Raw genomic sequence first — 16,162 nt, forward strand, 5'->3', positions numbered from 1 at the left:
TTTTATGTCAAACGTAAAGTCACACACATGGAAAAATAAAAATAGACTTTCTTGCCTTACTGTGGGATAAGTTGCCTTTGTCCAGATTTTCGTTATAATCTCTTTTCATATAAACCAGAGATTTATACCTTTTAAAGGTTTTTTGTGGTATTCAAGTCTTTTTTGTGCAATGCACAGAACCTGATAATTTTACCTGGTAATTTTACTGTTACAGCTAGTGAGTTTTCTAGCACAAAGTTGCATGAACACACAAATAATTTGAAATTCAAGAGATATTTCTCATTTAAAGGTACTCTTACAGCTCAAGGGAAAATGATTTACTATTAAAAAGTCATCACTAATATTTGCTTATTATAACCTTGCCCAAAGATTGATTGTGCACCATACCTAAAGAAAACCATGACATCCCTGGGGTATGATTGTCTCTGAACAATGACACTGTTGATGCCATTCACTGGCACTTTCCTCATGGTATCACTGGAGGATGTCTGGTGCTCTTGCATCATACTCTTTTCAGGATTGAGGTTTCAATTAAAACTTTGAGTCATATCAGCCCCAATGGTAAAACCTGCTGCACAGTCATTAATAGCAGTTCCATTCAACACCACTCCTAATTTCAGAGAAAATGTGACCCATCAGATTTATGAAAACTGAAATTTCAGATAAATTCAGCTTTACTACATAAAGTTCATAAAATGCCAGCATAAATATAGTCCTTGAAAAAAGCAGAAAGCCAAATACATATGGAAGGTGAAGAAATTCTCTTAGTAGAAAGCAACAGTTCAGACGCAGGAGATAATAAGTGAGTATCTCTTGTGTATAAAAAATAATATGCAGGAAGGTTTAAAATCAGAAGTTATTGAAAGTTCTGATATATATCTAAGATAACAGATATATATCCTATATATATAGAATATATATAGAATATAGATATATAGAAAAGTCAGTATAAATATCTGAGCCATTAGGAGCAACTGGATCAAAGGAACATCCTTCTCCTAATTTAATCCTCTTTTACATCAGAGAACTGAATCATGTTACCCTTTCCAAAAAGGGACCATGTGCTTGCCTAAAATGAGGTAGCAATCTTCTTCCATATTCACAGGAAAACTGTCCTGGGGAAGCTTTTTTTGCATAAGCACGAGATACTTCTTTAATTTTCTTAAAATTTTAAGATCAAATCATCACAAACAAATTCATACATTAATCTTGAGTTTTGAAAAATATATAAAATTTTTCTGTGATAAATTAAAAACATCAAACTTACATGGTTTGATGGGAAAATGGAGAGAAAACTGGTGTATTCATAGAGGTCTGCAAATGACTTATAATATTCTGCGATAATAATAGAAAGTCCACATACTGCCACGTAAGCACATGACCACTGAAGTAAAACGGGAAAACAAGCAAAAAAATCGTATCTATTCTATGTTTATTTGAATGAATTAGAGAAGTTTTTGCCCAGATAACACTGATGTACATTGCATGTTAGGGATGAGATGGCAACTGGAAGAGTGAACTCCTGCTAAGAACCAAAGACAGGACAACAGGTACCTCCCGTGGTACCTCCTGTGTGCACAGATGACGAACTATGCAAAATCTCATCACCCACAAAAAGGTGAGTTCTCAGGATAGCAGAAGTAGTTTCACACTCACACTGATTCTTCAGTTGCATGGAATGGTACTGATAAAAGGACTGTTCGGGTGGGATTCATCTCCCCCAGCTTTACACACTTACATTTTACATTTGAGGGTTCTCCGACTGAGAAAGAGAGAAGTACTTCTGGGCTATAGTTCATCCCGTTTAAAGTCTTACTCAGAATATGTCAGGTCAGTCCTGACTGAGAAGTGCCTGTTTTATTCCACTGAACAAAAAAGGAGCTTAGGACAACCAGCTGAGTGGATGTCTACGGTTAGGTGAATTAATCCCTCTTTCTTTTCTCTTTCACTTTAAATGACACATCCAAACTCATCTGCAAGCCTAAGTGGATATGTAATTGCTCAAGGAAATCGAGTCTGCTGTTTCATCCTTTAAACCTATTTCTAAAAGCTGTACTCCGTACCAAGCATGTTTATTATTTCATCCAGATCCCCCCATTCCTGTTTGGCCAGTATCTTCTGAAAAGCACTCTAAAGTCTTATATGAGTGAGAGTGATGTGAGTAGGAATCATAAAAAGCAATTACCCATGTCCGCTGTCTTACACGATAGAAGAGAAAGGGACTGATGGCAAAAGCATTTTAAAGAAACAGTTACTTCTTATTTACAGCATAAAAAATTGTAAGGTCGCAATGCAGCATGGCCTTCACACAAACAGTACATGATTAACTGTGCTGATCCAATATATAATTTAAATACAGGTTAAATTAGCAAGTCAGAAAATAAAACCCTATTTCTTGTTTCCCCAATATCATTACTGACGGTAGAGTACAGTGATCTTGAAGTCATAAACATTCATGTGCGTCACTTAGAGGAATATTTTCCAATCTATTTATAACTCAGTTTCTTACTTGGATGTGGTTCCTATCTGTCGGTCAATATTACAAGCATCTGCCCTATGTCAGCAAACTAATGAGTTCATTTTTACCATGAAGTCAGGAGCCATCTTTCTACATGTCATGTCTTGTACACATCACACTGACACTGCCTCTAAGAGTATAGGCAGTAAAAATAACTATAAAAGCATGTTTCAATAGTAAATAAATATTTTTTAAAAATACTACATAGAAAACTTAACCCGTTAGTACTCACCACCAAGGCTTTAGACCTGTTACTTAGAAGTTTTTCAATGTCTCTGGCTGCAATTTCCACTAGCTGACGAGGGTTGTTTGCTTCTACATCATACAACGCTTTGTTATCCTTATAAATCTGCAAGAGGAAAAAATGGAAATTAATCAAAATGACACTAGACATTCAAAATAAACCAACTGACTTGACAGAAGAGGCATCAAGATGTCCTCTGTCTTACTAGACAGCTTCAGGAAGGCTACTGCTAGGAAATTCCGAATGGGCCTTGTGAAGAAATACTTCACCTTTTTGTCTGAGAAGTAGAAGCTGCCACTAAAAATTATTTTATATATCTTCAAAACTGACTGATTTTAGTGATAAACTATCAAACTGCTAAATGCTCAAGGAATCTGATTCCCATGGATTGCTAAGAAAGCAGTAAAATGGAAATCCTTTAAAATGACTGAATTTGAAATAAAATAGTTACTGCTGAATTTAATTCTTCCTTGAATGCTGAACAACAAATACCAATAGAAACAAATCATTTAAGTTATGCTAATGTAATCAGTTTAGTCTCTTATCTATTTATTCATTTGATAGTGTTAGTATTCATGAGGAAAGAGGAAGAGGAACAAATAAGAAAAGAGGAACAAAGGGAAAAGTAAAACAAAAAGGGGAAATGGGGAAAAAATTAAAAGGGAAAAAAGATGGGTGTTGGAAGGAGGGCACAGAACTACAAATGTTTTTCTCCTCTATCATAAATAAAGGTTGTCTCTGAGGACCCATTAACTGTTTTCCAAAGCAGAACATGTATATGAAGGAGATAATTTGATCTGTTAAACAAAGCCACTGTAATGAATTGCATGTAACCACAAGAACTAAAGAAGAAAAAAGAAGTAAAAAATGCATTTACCAATCTCCATTGTACTAAACCTGGAAAAAGAAAAAATACATTATTTGGAGGAGGAAAAAAAAAGAAGGGTGGATACCTTATGGCTAGATGGGCAAATGGAGAAAACTAATTTATGCAGTCAACAGATGGCCTGAGTTTACTCAAGTACTTTGCCTCTCCGTAACACTGCCTGGTGGGGGCTGTGCTGTCTCCCGGGGAGTAATTCCAGGCACAGGCAGGAACGGTTCCAGCACTAATGCACTGGCTGCCATTCAGCAAAAGAGACAAAAAACTGCCGACCAGACTGAGTCTACCAGCCCTGCCAGGTTTCTTGGGTTAAAGCTATGGAGACCTTAAAGAAACTCACCAAAATATGTCCCTTCTGGTGCTTGTAGCTGATAAGTATCAAAAAAACTTTTCTGACAACTACAGTTGTAGCTGCAAATTTTAATCAGGCATGTCCCGTAAACTGTCATCGGTTTTCAGCACTTATGAATTTTACAACACTTATGTAGGGGTTTTGGTTTTTTTTTTCCTTCAGAAGTACAGTCTTTCCACCAGTAACTGAGTAACTGGAATAAGATTTAATTCCTCACACAGTAGCAATCATTTGAAAAAATCAGTGCATGGGGAGCAGAAAACTACTATAAAAGAAGACAGTTTCTAATGAATTCAGATTAAAGCTTAGATGCTTTTGAGATGCTTGATTTTCAAAATAGAAAGTTTATCTCAGGTAAAACCCCAAAATCTCTTTTTTCGGGGTTTGTAGTTTTGGGGGTTTGGTTTGGTGTTTTTATTTTGTTTGTTGTGTTTGGGGGGGGATTTTAGGACTGATCTTAATAGTTGAAGTGGCCTATAAGCCAATTATTCAAAAAAAATTGGAAATAAAGACATTTTATCCTACAATTGATCACTACAGAATGTCTTTAATTTTTTTTCTGAAGCACATTAAATTTGCAGTCAGCAGTGTCATTTGGAGTTAAATTGACTGTAGTGACAAAGAGCCCTACAGTCCTACAGGCAAGGCAAGAGTAAAAATCAGTTTTATACATCCAGATGGTTTGAATCAAGACTGTAAATTTCAAAAGAGTATCTAAATTGGAATGACCATCAAATCTGGTAAAACTCTCAGGTTCTTCCTTCATCAGCAAATATTCACCCTGGTCACACAAGGAACAACGCTATGGGTGTCACCAGCTGTTTCATGTCTTAGTTTCTGAAGAGCAGTGTAATGCCAAATTCTTTGAATTTCATTTGTGACTTCCTGAATTACACCTGCATCCAAAGTTTACTAAATATATAGAAGAATGGTGACAAGCTTTTGTAAATAGGCTAGAACTATGTTGCTACTCAACAGTGAAAGCAGTAAGAAAAGTTCAGTATAACTCTTTTCATTCAGAGCTTCAATTAGACAGAAACATCTTAAAATCTGGAGAACGCATTAGTTCATTGTAAAAATGTCATTGCATAGTAATTAATTTTTTCACTCAACATTATAAACAAACATCAAGAGAACCACAAGAAAAAAAAATTCCCAGTAGAGGTACAGTGAAATATAGGCTCAAGTAATGCAGCTTTGGAGTAGATGGATGACAGAGATGACTTGGAGACTGCACTGACCAGCTATACAAGGGCAAGTGCTGTAGTGCTGGTTCTTTGATCTCCAAGAACTTAGTGAAATACAGCTTCTAACAGGCTGTGATCTAACAGCTTCAGAGGAAGTTAAGATGATAACATACTGCATCCACACAACCATCACTTTGCACCTCACCAACTAGAAAGACAGTATGAATAGTCTATTTGACTTAATCCCAGAATGACCTGGGTTGGAAGGGACCTTAATGATCACCTAGTTCCAACTGCCTGCCATGGACAGGGACACCTTTCACTAGGACCAGGTTGCTCAGAGCTCCATTGAACCTGGTCCTGAACACATCCAGGGATGAGGCACCCAGAATTTCCCTGGGCACCCTGTGCCATTGTCTCACCACCCTCACAGTAAAAAATTTCTTCCTAAGACTCAATCTAAACCTACCAGTTGTCATTTTAAAGCCATTCCCCCTTGTCTTATCACTACATGCCCTCTTAAAAAGTCCCACTCCAACTCTCCTATTTTAGGTACTGGAAGGCCACAATAAGGTCTGCTCAGAGACTTCTCCAGGCTGAACAACCTTAACTCTCTCAGTATTTCCTCATAGGAGAGATGTTTCACCTAATCATCTTTGATGGAATCTAAGATAATCTCTTAGATGATCATCTTTGTGGTCTCTCTAATCATCTTCGTGGCCTCTCTAATCATCTTTGTGGCCTCCCCTGGGCTCACTCCAACACTTCTGTGTTCTTCCTGTGCTGTGCTCCATGTACAGTTACATTAAACCATACTGGTAAGGGATTAAGAACCTGGATGGAAAATTTGCACTTTCATCCCTGAATCTAATTCACTCTTCCAGCAAACATATGATCCTATAAACCCCAATTTGAGAGCACTCAAATTTTTCACATACCCCCTTCCTATAGGGAAGTTATTCCCATATCTCCAAACCTGAATGGTTTGAAAGCTGAAGACTATCGAAGTATTGAACAGTGGGTAGAATTGTAGGAAAAAAATAAACATGTTTATTTTTCTTCTTCAGCACCAGCTATCAAAAAGTTCAAAAGCCTGAATCACATAACAAGCAGATCACCATCAAATGAGACAGGCACTGTGGGTCCTACCACCAAGAAAACCTGACTGTGAGACTGGCTTCACAAGCTGCTATTTGTCAGTGATTTCAAAAAAATAAAATTCAGAACAATCCCATCCAAAGAAAACCCTTTTGAGATTTGCACAAGATCCCACATAAAGCTGAGTCAGTGACTCTCCTTCTCCCCCTCCTTGCTTTAGCCCATGGCAGGGCTTGGAGCACCAATCTCCCCTGCTTCTACTGCCAATGGAAGATTTATACCACAAGTTTCTAAACAACTGGTATAAGAAGTTACTCAGAATTTCACACACTTCCTGTTTTTCTGGAGTGTGAGACCTGTCTCAACTACCAAGCAACAGTCTAAGAAATGTTCACTAATTATTTAAAAGGTGTGTGTGTAACTTATTTGTTACCTACTACCCTTTAATTCGCCATAATACTGCAGCAGTTCAGCATAACACTACACAGGGCAATGATAGACACCTCAGGATTTGGCACACTGGGACAAAATTTTCTTTCTCCAAGCCTCCCATCTAGCAGTCAAACACAATTAGCAAAAGCTCATCTCAAATAGCCATAAAGGGTCTTATTGGCAAAGGTGTGCTCATTCATCTTTCGAAACGCAATTTGGCAGGCTCTATGGCTTGTTAAGAGCTAATTTGAATACAATTTATTAAATTGCTTTGACAGAGTGAATGCAAGTTTCTGTTGGCTTTTACATTTAAAATAACTTTTAGTACTTTAATCACTAATGCTTTGCTAAAAGCTCTGCAAATTGTCAGTAAAACCCTATGACTCCTTGCAGATAAAAATCTCATTGCATGACTAAGTAAAACCTGTAAGGTCATAACACAAAAACACTTTATTTTTTTCCTGAAGTCAATAGCCATGTACTTCTTTATTTAGGAAAGACTGTATTAAAATTGCACATAATGAACTGCAAGGTTTTAGGGGAGACAACGTGATGGTGAGAGTCGCATTTAAAGTGAAACAACACAACAATAGTTGAATGTGGCAAAGATTAGAAAAACTGCCAGCACCTCAGCAGAACATGCCCCTCTCCGTTCAGTCTTCAAGGACATGTTTATAAATCTCTCACAAAGAGACATTCTCCTTGCTTCCTGTAAGGCTCACAAGGGCAAGTCAAACAGTTCTGTACAAACTGAGAGAGCATGAAAGATGTCATTACATGACTCTTGCTATAAAGTGGCAGGCCTTGGAGCTGGCTTTAGCATTGAAAATTTATTTAAATGGTACTCATGCTCTATCACACTCAGGAAAAGAATTATTCTCAACTACGGTAGAATTGCTTTGCCTGTTGTTTGTTTGTTTGTTTTCAAAATGTCAGTCTCACAGTTTAAAAAACAATGGAGCCTTTTCTTCAGGCAGTTGTAACCTGGCTGAGAGCCCAAACATGGGACATGAACAAGCCAATCTCCTTTCCATCACCGATTACTTTCACACATGTAGAAGCCATACAAGCTAAGATCTTCAGAAGTTCAAATCCAGAACTTCAAAAGTTAGCCAAAACTCACTGTTACTTTTCCTACCTTGATATATGCTTTGGAAAAGAGAAACAAAATAGCTCAACAATTCCAGTAATACTTATCTGTACCAAGTAAATGTATGGATATTTTTATTATTTCAGTACTACTTTCAAGATCACTTAGCTCAGATAGGCTGATGGGACACCTCTGTCAACAATCGATGTTTTATCACCGAATGTTTTATCACCAGTCTAGACCAACTGGAGACTACCATGATGGTAAAACTACTGCTCAGAGATACTACTGAACTTCCAAGCCCAAATCGACCAAAACTTTGTGGTGAGTCTTCCTCCATCTTTTCTGAAAACAACTACACCAAAATACTAAAAGTACTTGTGAAATCTTGAGCTAGGTTTTACAAGCTTATATACTAACATAATTAACTTAATAAATAAATTTTAAAAATCCCTCTGAACACAGTGAAACTTAAATAAAGGTTTTGTAAACTATTCCCTTCCTGCCCACTCCCCACTTCAAAAGAGGGCCTCCCATGGCCAGTTCCCCCTGGTCCTTCTGAAAAGTCTCTTTTTACTACCCTGTGCCACTAACAGACCTCAGTGACCATGATCTGCCTCTCCAGGAACCTCTGCCTGTACCCCTGTCTGTACTCTGCCCACCAGCTCCATTTCAGCCCAGTCCTGGGCTCTGGGATAAGTGTGCCTGTCTCCAGCCCTGCCCCTTCAGTGACCTTATGCAGTAGTTAGCCCATCACTCAGATAGACCCCTCAGATGTATGTTAAATCTTTTCTGCAGTCCCTTGGTTGGATGTTGGACCCATGCTGTAGCCTTGTCTCCAGCCTGTCTCTGGCTCCATCTCCTTTTACTCCTGGCTGGAGGTCCTGGATGAAACCCAAGTTTGGTTCATTGATTGTCAAAGCTGTCTCTCTGCAATGTGTAATTCTCTGCTAAAAGCAGAAAGAATTGAAGAAGGATGCTTCCTCTTTGCTAACAGCTGGGGGTTTACATACCTTTGAGATTTCTAAACCTAAGGCTGAGCAAGCACCAAAGTCACCTCTATAGCTCCTGAAAGGAACAGGCATTTCCATATACAGAATATTTCTATCTGATCCACATCTAGACAAAAGAGAGTTACCTTACAACTCTTGACTGAAGTAAAATCCTTGTCTAATTAATCATATCAGCATATAAAATAATAATAAAAAACCAGCTAATGCGATAAGAGTTTTTTCCAACTTATATATCAACTTCAACTTGGCCAAGGATGTCGGTCAGCTCTGAGCTCATTCACTGCTCTTTGCTCTCCCTCTGCCTACCAAAAAAATCATACAGACTTATCCCCCAAAAAATTTAGCATTTCATCTTGAAGAGAAAGGGAACAGCTAGCTTAAGGAGAAAATAAAAGGTCCATTTCTTACAGAAATTTTGGGTAATTCTAAAATTTAAAACAAAAAGAAAAGCTATCTATGAAATTAAAGTTTTATTAACAATACTCAGTGTTTTACAGAATCACAGTTTTAGTTTTAATAACATTGTTTAGCAAACAAAATATCAACTACTACCACTCACATATTTACTTTTTTTTTTTTTTTATCAAGGCCATGAAGTTGCATGTCATGATCTCGCTTATGAAAGAAAAGCAGAGAACATAGAGAACAGACATCCAAGCATATAATGAGATCTTGGGAGCATAAAAAGTTGGAAAACAGAAATAACCACTCCAATTCATGTGAATTACTGTTATTGCTGTAGATATTCTCCTTTAACTCCAATTTTTAGTAGTCGCAAACAACTATACAATCTGCACAGAGTAAGGAAACTGTGCAGATTTCTAACAGTCCTATTTCTAAAACACGCCAGAGAGTTTTTCTTTCCTACAAGACATTTTTTTTCTTTGAATCAGAAGCAATTCATTGTGAAACACATTGAAAAATGCTCCTTCCCAAGAAGCATTCTCTATGTTCAAAGAAATCTGTCTGAGTATTTTATACGTCTTACTGCCTGCTCCATATAATGTATAAATAAGATTACAGCTGCTCCCTAGCAACTCACAGATGCCTTCATTCTTGAAATTCATGGCAACAACACAGAGGAAAAAACCACCCCAACAGTTTATTGTAGCTGTGGCTTTTCAGAATCACTTGCCTGATCACTGACTCCTGTAAAGGTCTGGGACGACAAGTGACAGGGCAGCTGAAGTGTTGAAAACCATGACATATCATAGTAGTGATTTAGAAAAAAATTATCAGTTCATTCTTAAGTGAAATGCTCAGACTGAATTCTGCAAGATGCTGGGAACACTTATACCTCAGTTAACATCAGAAAGAGTCTAAGTAGTGCCTGAGTCAATTGGCTCACTTAGGTGCCTACTCAAAGGAAACAGATAATCAGACACACTTTGTAAGAATCATCATCCACTTTTGACTGTTGATAATTACCAGAGGACTTTCAAATTGAGAGTAATTTTTGTAATTGTCACTTTGTATTTAAACCTTCTTAAAACAAGAAGTTCAGCTTTGTGCCTCTGCTACTGTACAAACATGTTTTGGTAAGAGAAATGTACTTTTAGGCACCTAATTTTGCTTCCTAGTGATATTAATACAGTATTATATAACATCATTTATTGGTTTCACAGCAGTTTTAGCTCAGGCTTTTAGCTGAGACTGGGTAAGAACCCAGAAATACCAGTTCATGATGAATGCAAGTGGATCTTTCTTGTAACAGAAGAACAATAGGAAGAAAGTTTTTCACATTTCTTCTGCACTTCTGGTATATTTGGAGATGGGCACTTATGCAGTTTCTCAAACTCACTTATTCATCCAGAATGTTGTCCTGCCTTAGCTGCTCTTAATGCAATTTAACACCTACTGACTCTCTTCTCAAAGGTAATTTTAAATCTCAGGGAAATAGAAAAGTTTTTTTGGTATATTACTAATCACAGGACTTGGAAACTAATTAGCTCTAATGTGCAGATTTTTGTTGGTTGTGGTGTGTGATTTTTTTTCTGAGGAAAATGTTTAATTTGCTCTCAGCTTCTACAAAAACAATCTGAAAAGCATCAACAAGACAGAATTTATTCTTGTTAAAGCCAATGGAAAATTATAAATTAATCAAGAACAGTGCTTTGATAAAAGATTATCCAGATCATCAAATAGTAATTAAAACTATGGTAATATTAGGCCGTATCTTCCCTTGAGCTTAAGCAAGCTTTGTTAATGCAGCCACTTATTCTTAGTGACTTGCAGCTCGTTTTGCCTGCTGGATGAAGGAATTCTTCAAAATGCCAGTTTATTGCTAAGGGAGTAGAGGGAGAGTAGCATCTGCAATTAAGAAATGAGGCTCCCTCTGTCTTGACAATCTCTTCATTTTCACTTGGATTACAAAGAAAACTTGAAGATATGTCTTCAAATTTCCCAGCCTGCATTTTTAAAAGTGATTTCATTTTTCTAATATCTCGACATTGGTCAGCAATGTGTACACACAACAAAATTAATTTGAAAAATTCTATTTTTAATGCCTGCAGCTTTGATATTTGTTTGCATGCAAATCATAGCAGTGGCAGTGGTATAATGCAAATGGAACACACCTTTATAAATACTATATTGTTAAAAAAACAGTTAATGATTTTGGGAGTCTCTAACCAGGCTAACTCCTCTCATACATTATTTTAATTCTGGTAAGTGGACTCTGACTCTTCAATAAATACCTGAAATGACTATGTTTCATGTACCAACTCCTTCAAAAAGTAATCCCTACCTCACTTTCCTTCACCACATCATGCTCAGACAGCAGACTGGTGTCCTCATCTTAGGGAGGAGGCAAAAGACACAGGTGTGAATAGTGTACAACAGCCTATGTATGCTTAGAAGGCATTCAAGTGTTTCAGAGACTGGCCTCATATACTCCCACTCAGCCATACTTTCTGATAACTGTCTGTTTTATTACACATTACTAAGGGAATTTAAAAAATAAAATAGAGTTGCTTTCTTGTTTTCAGATTTTTCTCCTTCTTTTCCTTAGAAAAACAACAAAGAAAAATCGCACTTTTTGTGGAAAACTGCAGTTGTAGACTACCTGAATCACTCATAAAAATGGCCTGAACTCAAGGAATTTTTAGCAAATATAAACCCGGCAACACAATGAAGATACAAGTGCTTCAACATTATTTTTTTTAAAATACCATTAATTTTTTTAAATTTTCATTTAAATATTAAATCAGAATTTTGTTGTATTTCTTTTATGTGAGTAAAAAGTCTTCTCCATATAATTTAATGTTTAAAAAAAAACTGTTTAGAGTTTTGTTTCATTGAAGCAAAGAGACAAAAGGAGAAAAGAAAAGTTACAATACATTTCTGATTTTTGAGATCAGTCACAGTGAACCTCACTGACTGGCACAATTTCAATGAATATGAAAGTTTCCTTGATTCCCACATTTAGCTCATTTAAACATTTGCTTTCATTTCTTAGAGCACTGGAGAGTACGCCCAGGACACAGCTTTAGAATTACACCAGTTCTGCCTACAAGTGTTGTGGTATTAATTATATTTTCCATTTTGAGAGTTGAAGAAGGATGGAGACTGGAGACCAATACTATTATTTTATATGTCAGACATCTTAAAGTCCAGGGTCAAAATAGTGACAAAGTCCTCAGAATCTATCGCAATCAGAATAGTCAAATGAAATTCAGACTTACAAAGTCCACAGACAAGACTTCCAGAGAAATGGAAACTGAATATATTTATTTTGGTTGCTATTCTTAAAATCAAACTGTCTTAAAAAAAAAAATCTAACTCTCACATTTCTTCTTTATATTTTTCTTAATCATAAAAGTCTCCATTACTTCAACCTTAACAAGGGTGAGTATAGCATATTTTGGAATGTGTCCATATATCCCCTAGGCCCATCTGGTAGTTCATCAGAAAATAGCATGAGGTACAAAATTCTTTGCCTTTGGCTAAAGCATATACAAACTGAATCCAACTTGATACATGCAGTATTTTAAAATAAATGAATTATTAATAAAGATGGTAAAAATAAATAGAAATTTTAATTCCATGGATTTGTTTGATGTTTTCAATAAATAATTTCAAATTCCTATAGTCTTCACTAATTCATCCCATTTACTTTATGATTGTAAAGAAAGAGCCACATAATTATCATGCCATTCATTGAGAAACACAGTGAAAATGTTTACAGCTAAATTGCCTGCCAAACCACCTTCTTAAGAAGGAATTGCAAGCACCTATGAAAATAGGGAAAATCCTTCACATACAAATTTTAAATGAAGTTCAAGTAAGCTGTTAAAATCTCCCTTTACACAGACCTCTGCAGAGATAATGAAGAGAACAAGACAAGCACTATATGACAGCTCCTATAAGTCTAAGTTAGTGGCATGCTTCTGCCTGTAGATCTTCTAGAACACAGAGCTTAGCTGAAATCTGTAGAGTCCAACAACAGAAACTTAGTCTGGGTTACAATTCCTTCTGGCAGAAGGAAGCTTTCCTGAACAACCCTGCTCCAGGACAGGTCACATCAGAGACCAGTCTCTCTTAAAAGTCACTCATCTCAGTTAAACTCTAGAAACTGATCCAAGACCTGGAAAGCTAAAAGCGTGGCCTGGGAAGCTGCTGCCAATGTGAGTGCTCCAGCAGACTCACACCATCTGTGCATCAGGCACACAGACCTCGCACTGAGCGGTGGATGAAATGTGCTCCTGCAGAAGCTCGGCTGGGTTCTTCAGTAAGGAAGAGCTAGTAATTATAAAACATTCAAAAGATAAAATAAATAGAAATCTTCTAACAGTTGCTGGTGGACGCATTTTTTGAATGGCACTCATCAGTATGTATCATATATCCACATGTAGCTTTCTTTATATTTTGGAAGAAGAAACAGTATTTCTGTCTCAGTACGAATATAATTTAAAGGCCAAGTCAGTCTATATGGGTTCACTCTACAGCTCCTGGGACTGTAATAACAGCATGCCTTATGAACATCATGCATGAATTGTTTTTCCAGCCATGTATCAAAAAGCAAACAGATTCAGAGAGTAGAGTTCCTTGGAACTGCTTCTCTGTCTGCTTCTTCGTTCAATTATGCCGCTGCTTGAAAAGGTTACACAGCACAAGATGGCATTTTTTTGCCGTAACAGCCATAGTGAAACTCCAGTGTGTTTGTCACGTCAAAGCTCTTAACAGAGACCCACATTTTTTAATGCAGTGTTTCTGTAAAAAAGGATTCTCTTCAATCAGTTTGGAAGAGACAAGCTCGTGCATTGCTATAAGGCATGTTCTCTACTCCGAGGTCTTCCTTTCTGGGTACTGCAGGGTTCCCTTCCTTCTCTCTCCTGTCCCTAGAGGTATTTTAGGAGCTGGAATTCAGAAGCATACTCGTTGTAGTTTATTAGATTAAAAGAGCTGTCAATTAGCTTAGTCATGAGTCTCCGCTGTGAACCATCTATGTAAAAATGGAAGTTGAGCATACTTTCATCAAAATGGTACTGCATATTTACTTAATTCTGTAGTTCAGTAGGCTCTTCACCTCTTTTTTTTTTTTTTTTTTCTGCATGCTGAGGTATCTGTTTTTAGGTAAAGAAAGTGACTTTGACCTTTGTACAATTTTTTGTCTTTTAAAAGACAGATCAGATACGACCTTGATATTTATTTTGCTACATATATTTTAAAATTCTATTAAGCTGCTGTCTATTCCTTCTTACTTTTTTTCTAACAGTCTATTTGCTCTGTAGAAAGCCTGTATCATTCACACCAGAGCAGCTTCATAACGCCTGACTGCTTAGAGAGTTCATGAGTAAGATAAAGTTACATGAACCTTTTTAAGTTGAAATGACAATTATGTGCCTACATTGTTTTTGTTTTTGTTTAGTTTTGTTTTGTTTTTAAACACCAGACTTATAACACTAGAGGGAATACACTAAGCTATGCTTTGGTGAGAGACACTTAAAGAAGCACACTGAAGCTCTTGTAGCTCTTTTTCAAAGACTTTCCTGTGTATCCTGTTTTCCTGTTTTCAGGTCTCAAGATGTATATACATACAATACTTCCTTACAAACATTTCCTTTGCTCTTCTAGGGCAAAAAAAAAAAATAAAATTTAAATCATAGAAAGGACCCTAGTCAAATGAGCAACTACAGCGGCAATATTGTCAAGATACAGCCTCTGTTTCTTGTGTGAAAATCTGCTTGTATTTTTTTCAAAGTACTATTTACCTGCTTGACTTGTAAATTAAATATTGTTAGGCATGATTCTTCACAAATGTAAATTAGCATAATCCACTGCAGTCAGTGGAGCTCTGCCAGTTTTCAACCAGCTGAGTATTTTGGCATCTTGAATCCTGACTTCCTGCCTTGTTGAAGCAATCTTCACATTACTATAATAGGCATACTACATTGGTACTAAGTCCAAGTTGGAGTTCTCCCAGATCTCACCTAAACTCCTAGCAATGTCCAAAAAAGTAGGATTTAAAAATGTCCTTTAAAACTATTTTTGGAAGACTATTTTGAGACCATTCCCAGATGGTATAAATATGACTTGAAGGACATAAGGAGGAACTACACTTTAAACACGATCATGGAACTCACAGTTAGATGTTACTGGTAGTAAAGTAATAATTTACTACAACTAATTCAGAGGAAGAATGTTCTGGAGCTAAAGGTCTAAACAGAAACATGAAAAACAAAGCTCAATTCTTGGCTGGATCAGGATTCTCTCTGTATGGCAAATATCAACTAGTGAGTACATCTGTAAATTAAAGATCATGGCTTTTTGCACACCACAATAATCTTAAGCTCTCACCTGCCTCTCCATCTCCTATGCACCTCCATTTTGTCTGTCTCTTCTACTCTAGATATACCAGTTTACCTGGTTAAGGTTAGTAGCCTCATTTAAATAAATTTAATTTAATGGTATCCAATTTTTTTACAGTTTTGCTTACTATAGGCATTATATTGCTGTCATCACTCCTAACAAGAGAAAAGGTGTGCAAAATATCCATTGGCATAAGCATATTCATATATTCAGAGACAGAATCACTGAAGTAATTCACTAAATAAACTCCTTCTCTTTTTAAGCATTATGTGGAATACTCATTAATATATTATTTTGTATCCTCACTATAGAGATATTTTCAAAAGTTGTGATTAATGAGAGTTGCAATGGTTTAAAATGGTTGTATTATAAATGCAAAAGCAAGAGAAAGAGTGGTTAGTTACTAGGACAAGACCGTGATTCCAAGTCACTGCAAGAAAGTTGTCAATGACCAAAGAAAAAGGAATTCTTTTCTGAGGAGATTCTTCTCCTTAAACATGATTCCATGAAATTTAGTACATGTTGAATGCAAACA

General features: G+C 36.6%; 1 protein-coding gene across 3 annotated transcripts in view; it reads right to left on the bottom strand.

The window, feature by feature from the left end:
* The window catches only part of CACNA2D1 (calcium voltage-gated channel auxiliary subunit alpha2delta 1), a 383,720-nt gene that overhangs the window by 312,337 nt on the left and 55,221 nt on the right, over positions 1-16,162 (bottom strand). For all 3 annotated transcript variants that reach the window (XR_003527084.1, XM_027639551.1, XM_027639552.1), the window contains exon 3: positions 2,751-2,867. Coding sequence is in view for 2 of the 3 variants with exons in the window: in XM_027639551.1 (XP_027495352.1) it covers positions 2,751-2,867 (117 nt within the window). In the remaining variant the exon portion in view is untranslated. The remainder of the gene's footprint in view (positions 1-2,750; positions 2,868-16,162) is intronic.

The sequence above is a fragment of the Corapipo altera genome, unplaced genomic scaffold (genome assembly GCF_003945725.1).
Source record: "Corapipo altera isolate COAL_440 unplaced genomic scaffold, ASM394572v1 1b, whole genome shotgun sequence".
Taxonomy (NCBI): domain Eukaryota; kingdom Metazoa; phylum Chordata; class Aves; order Passeriformes; family Pipridae; genus Corapipo; species Corapipo altera.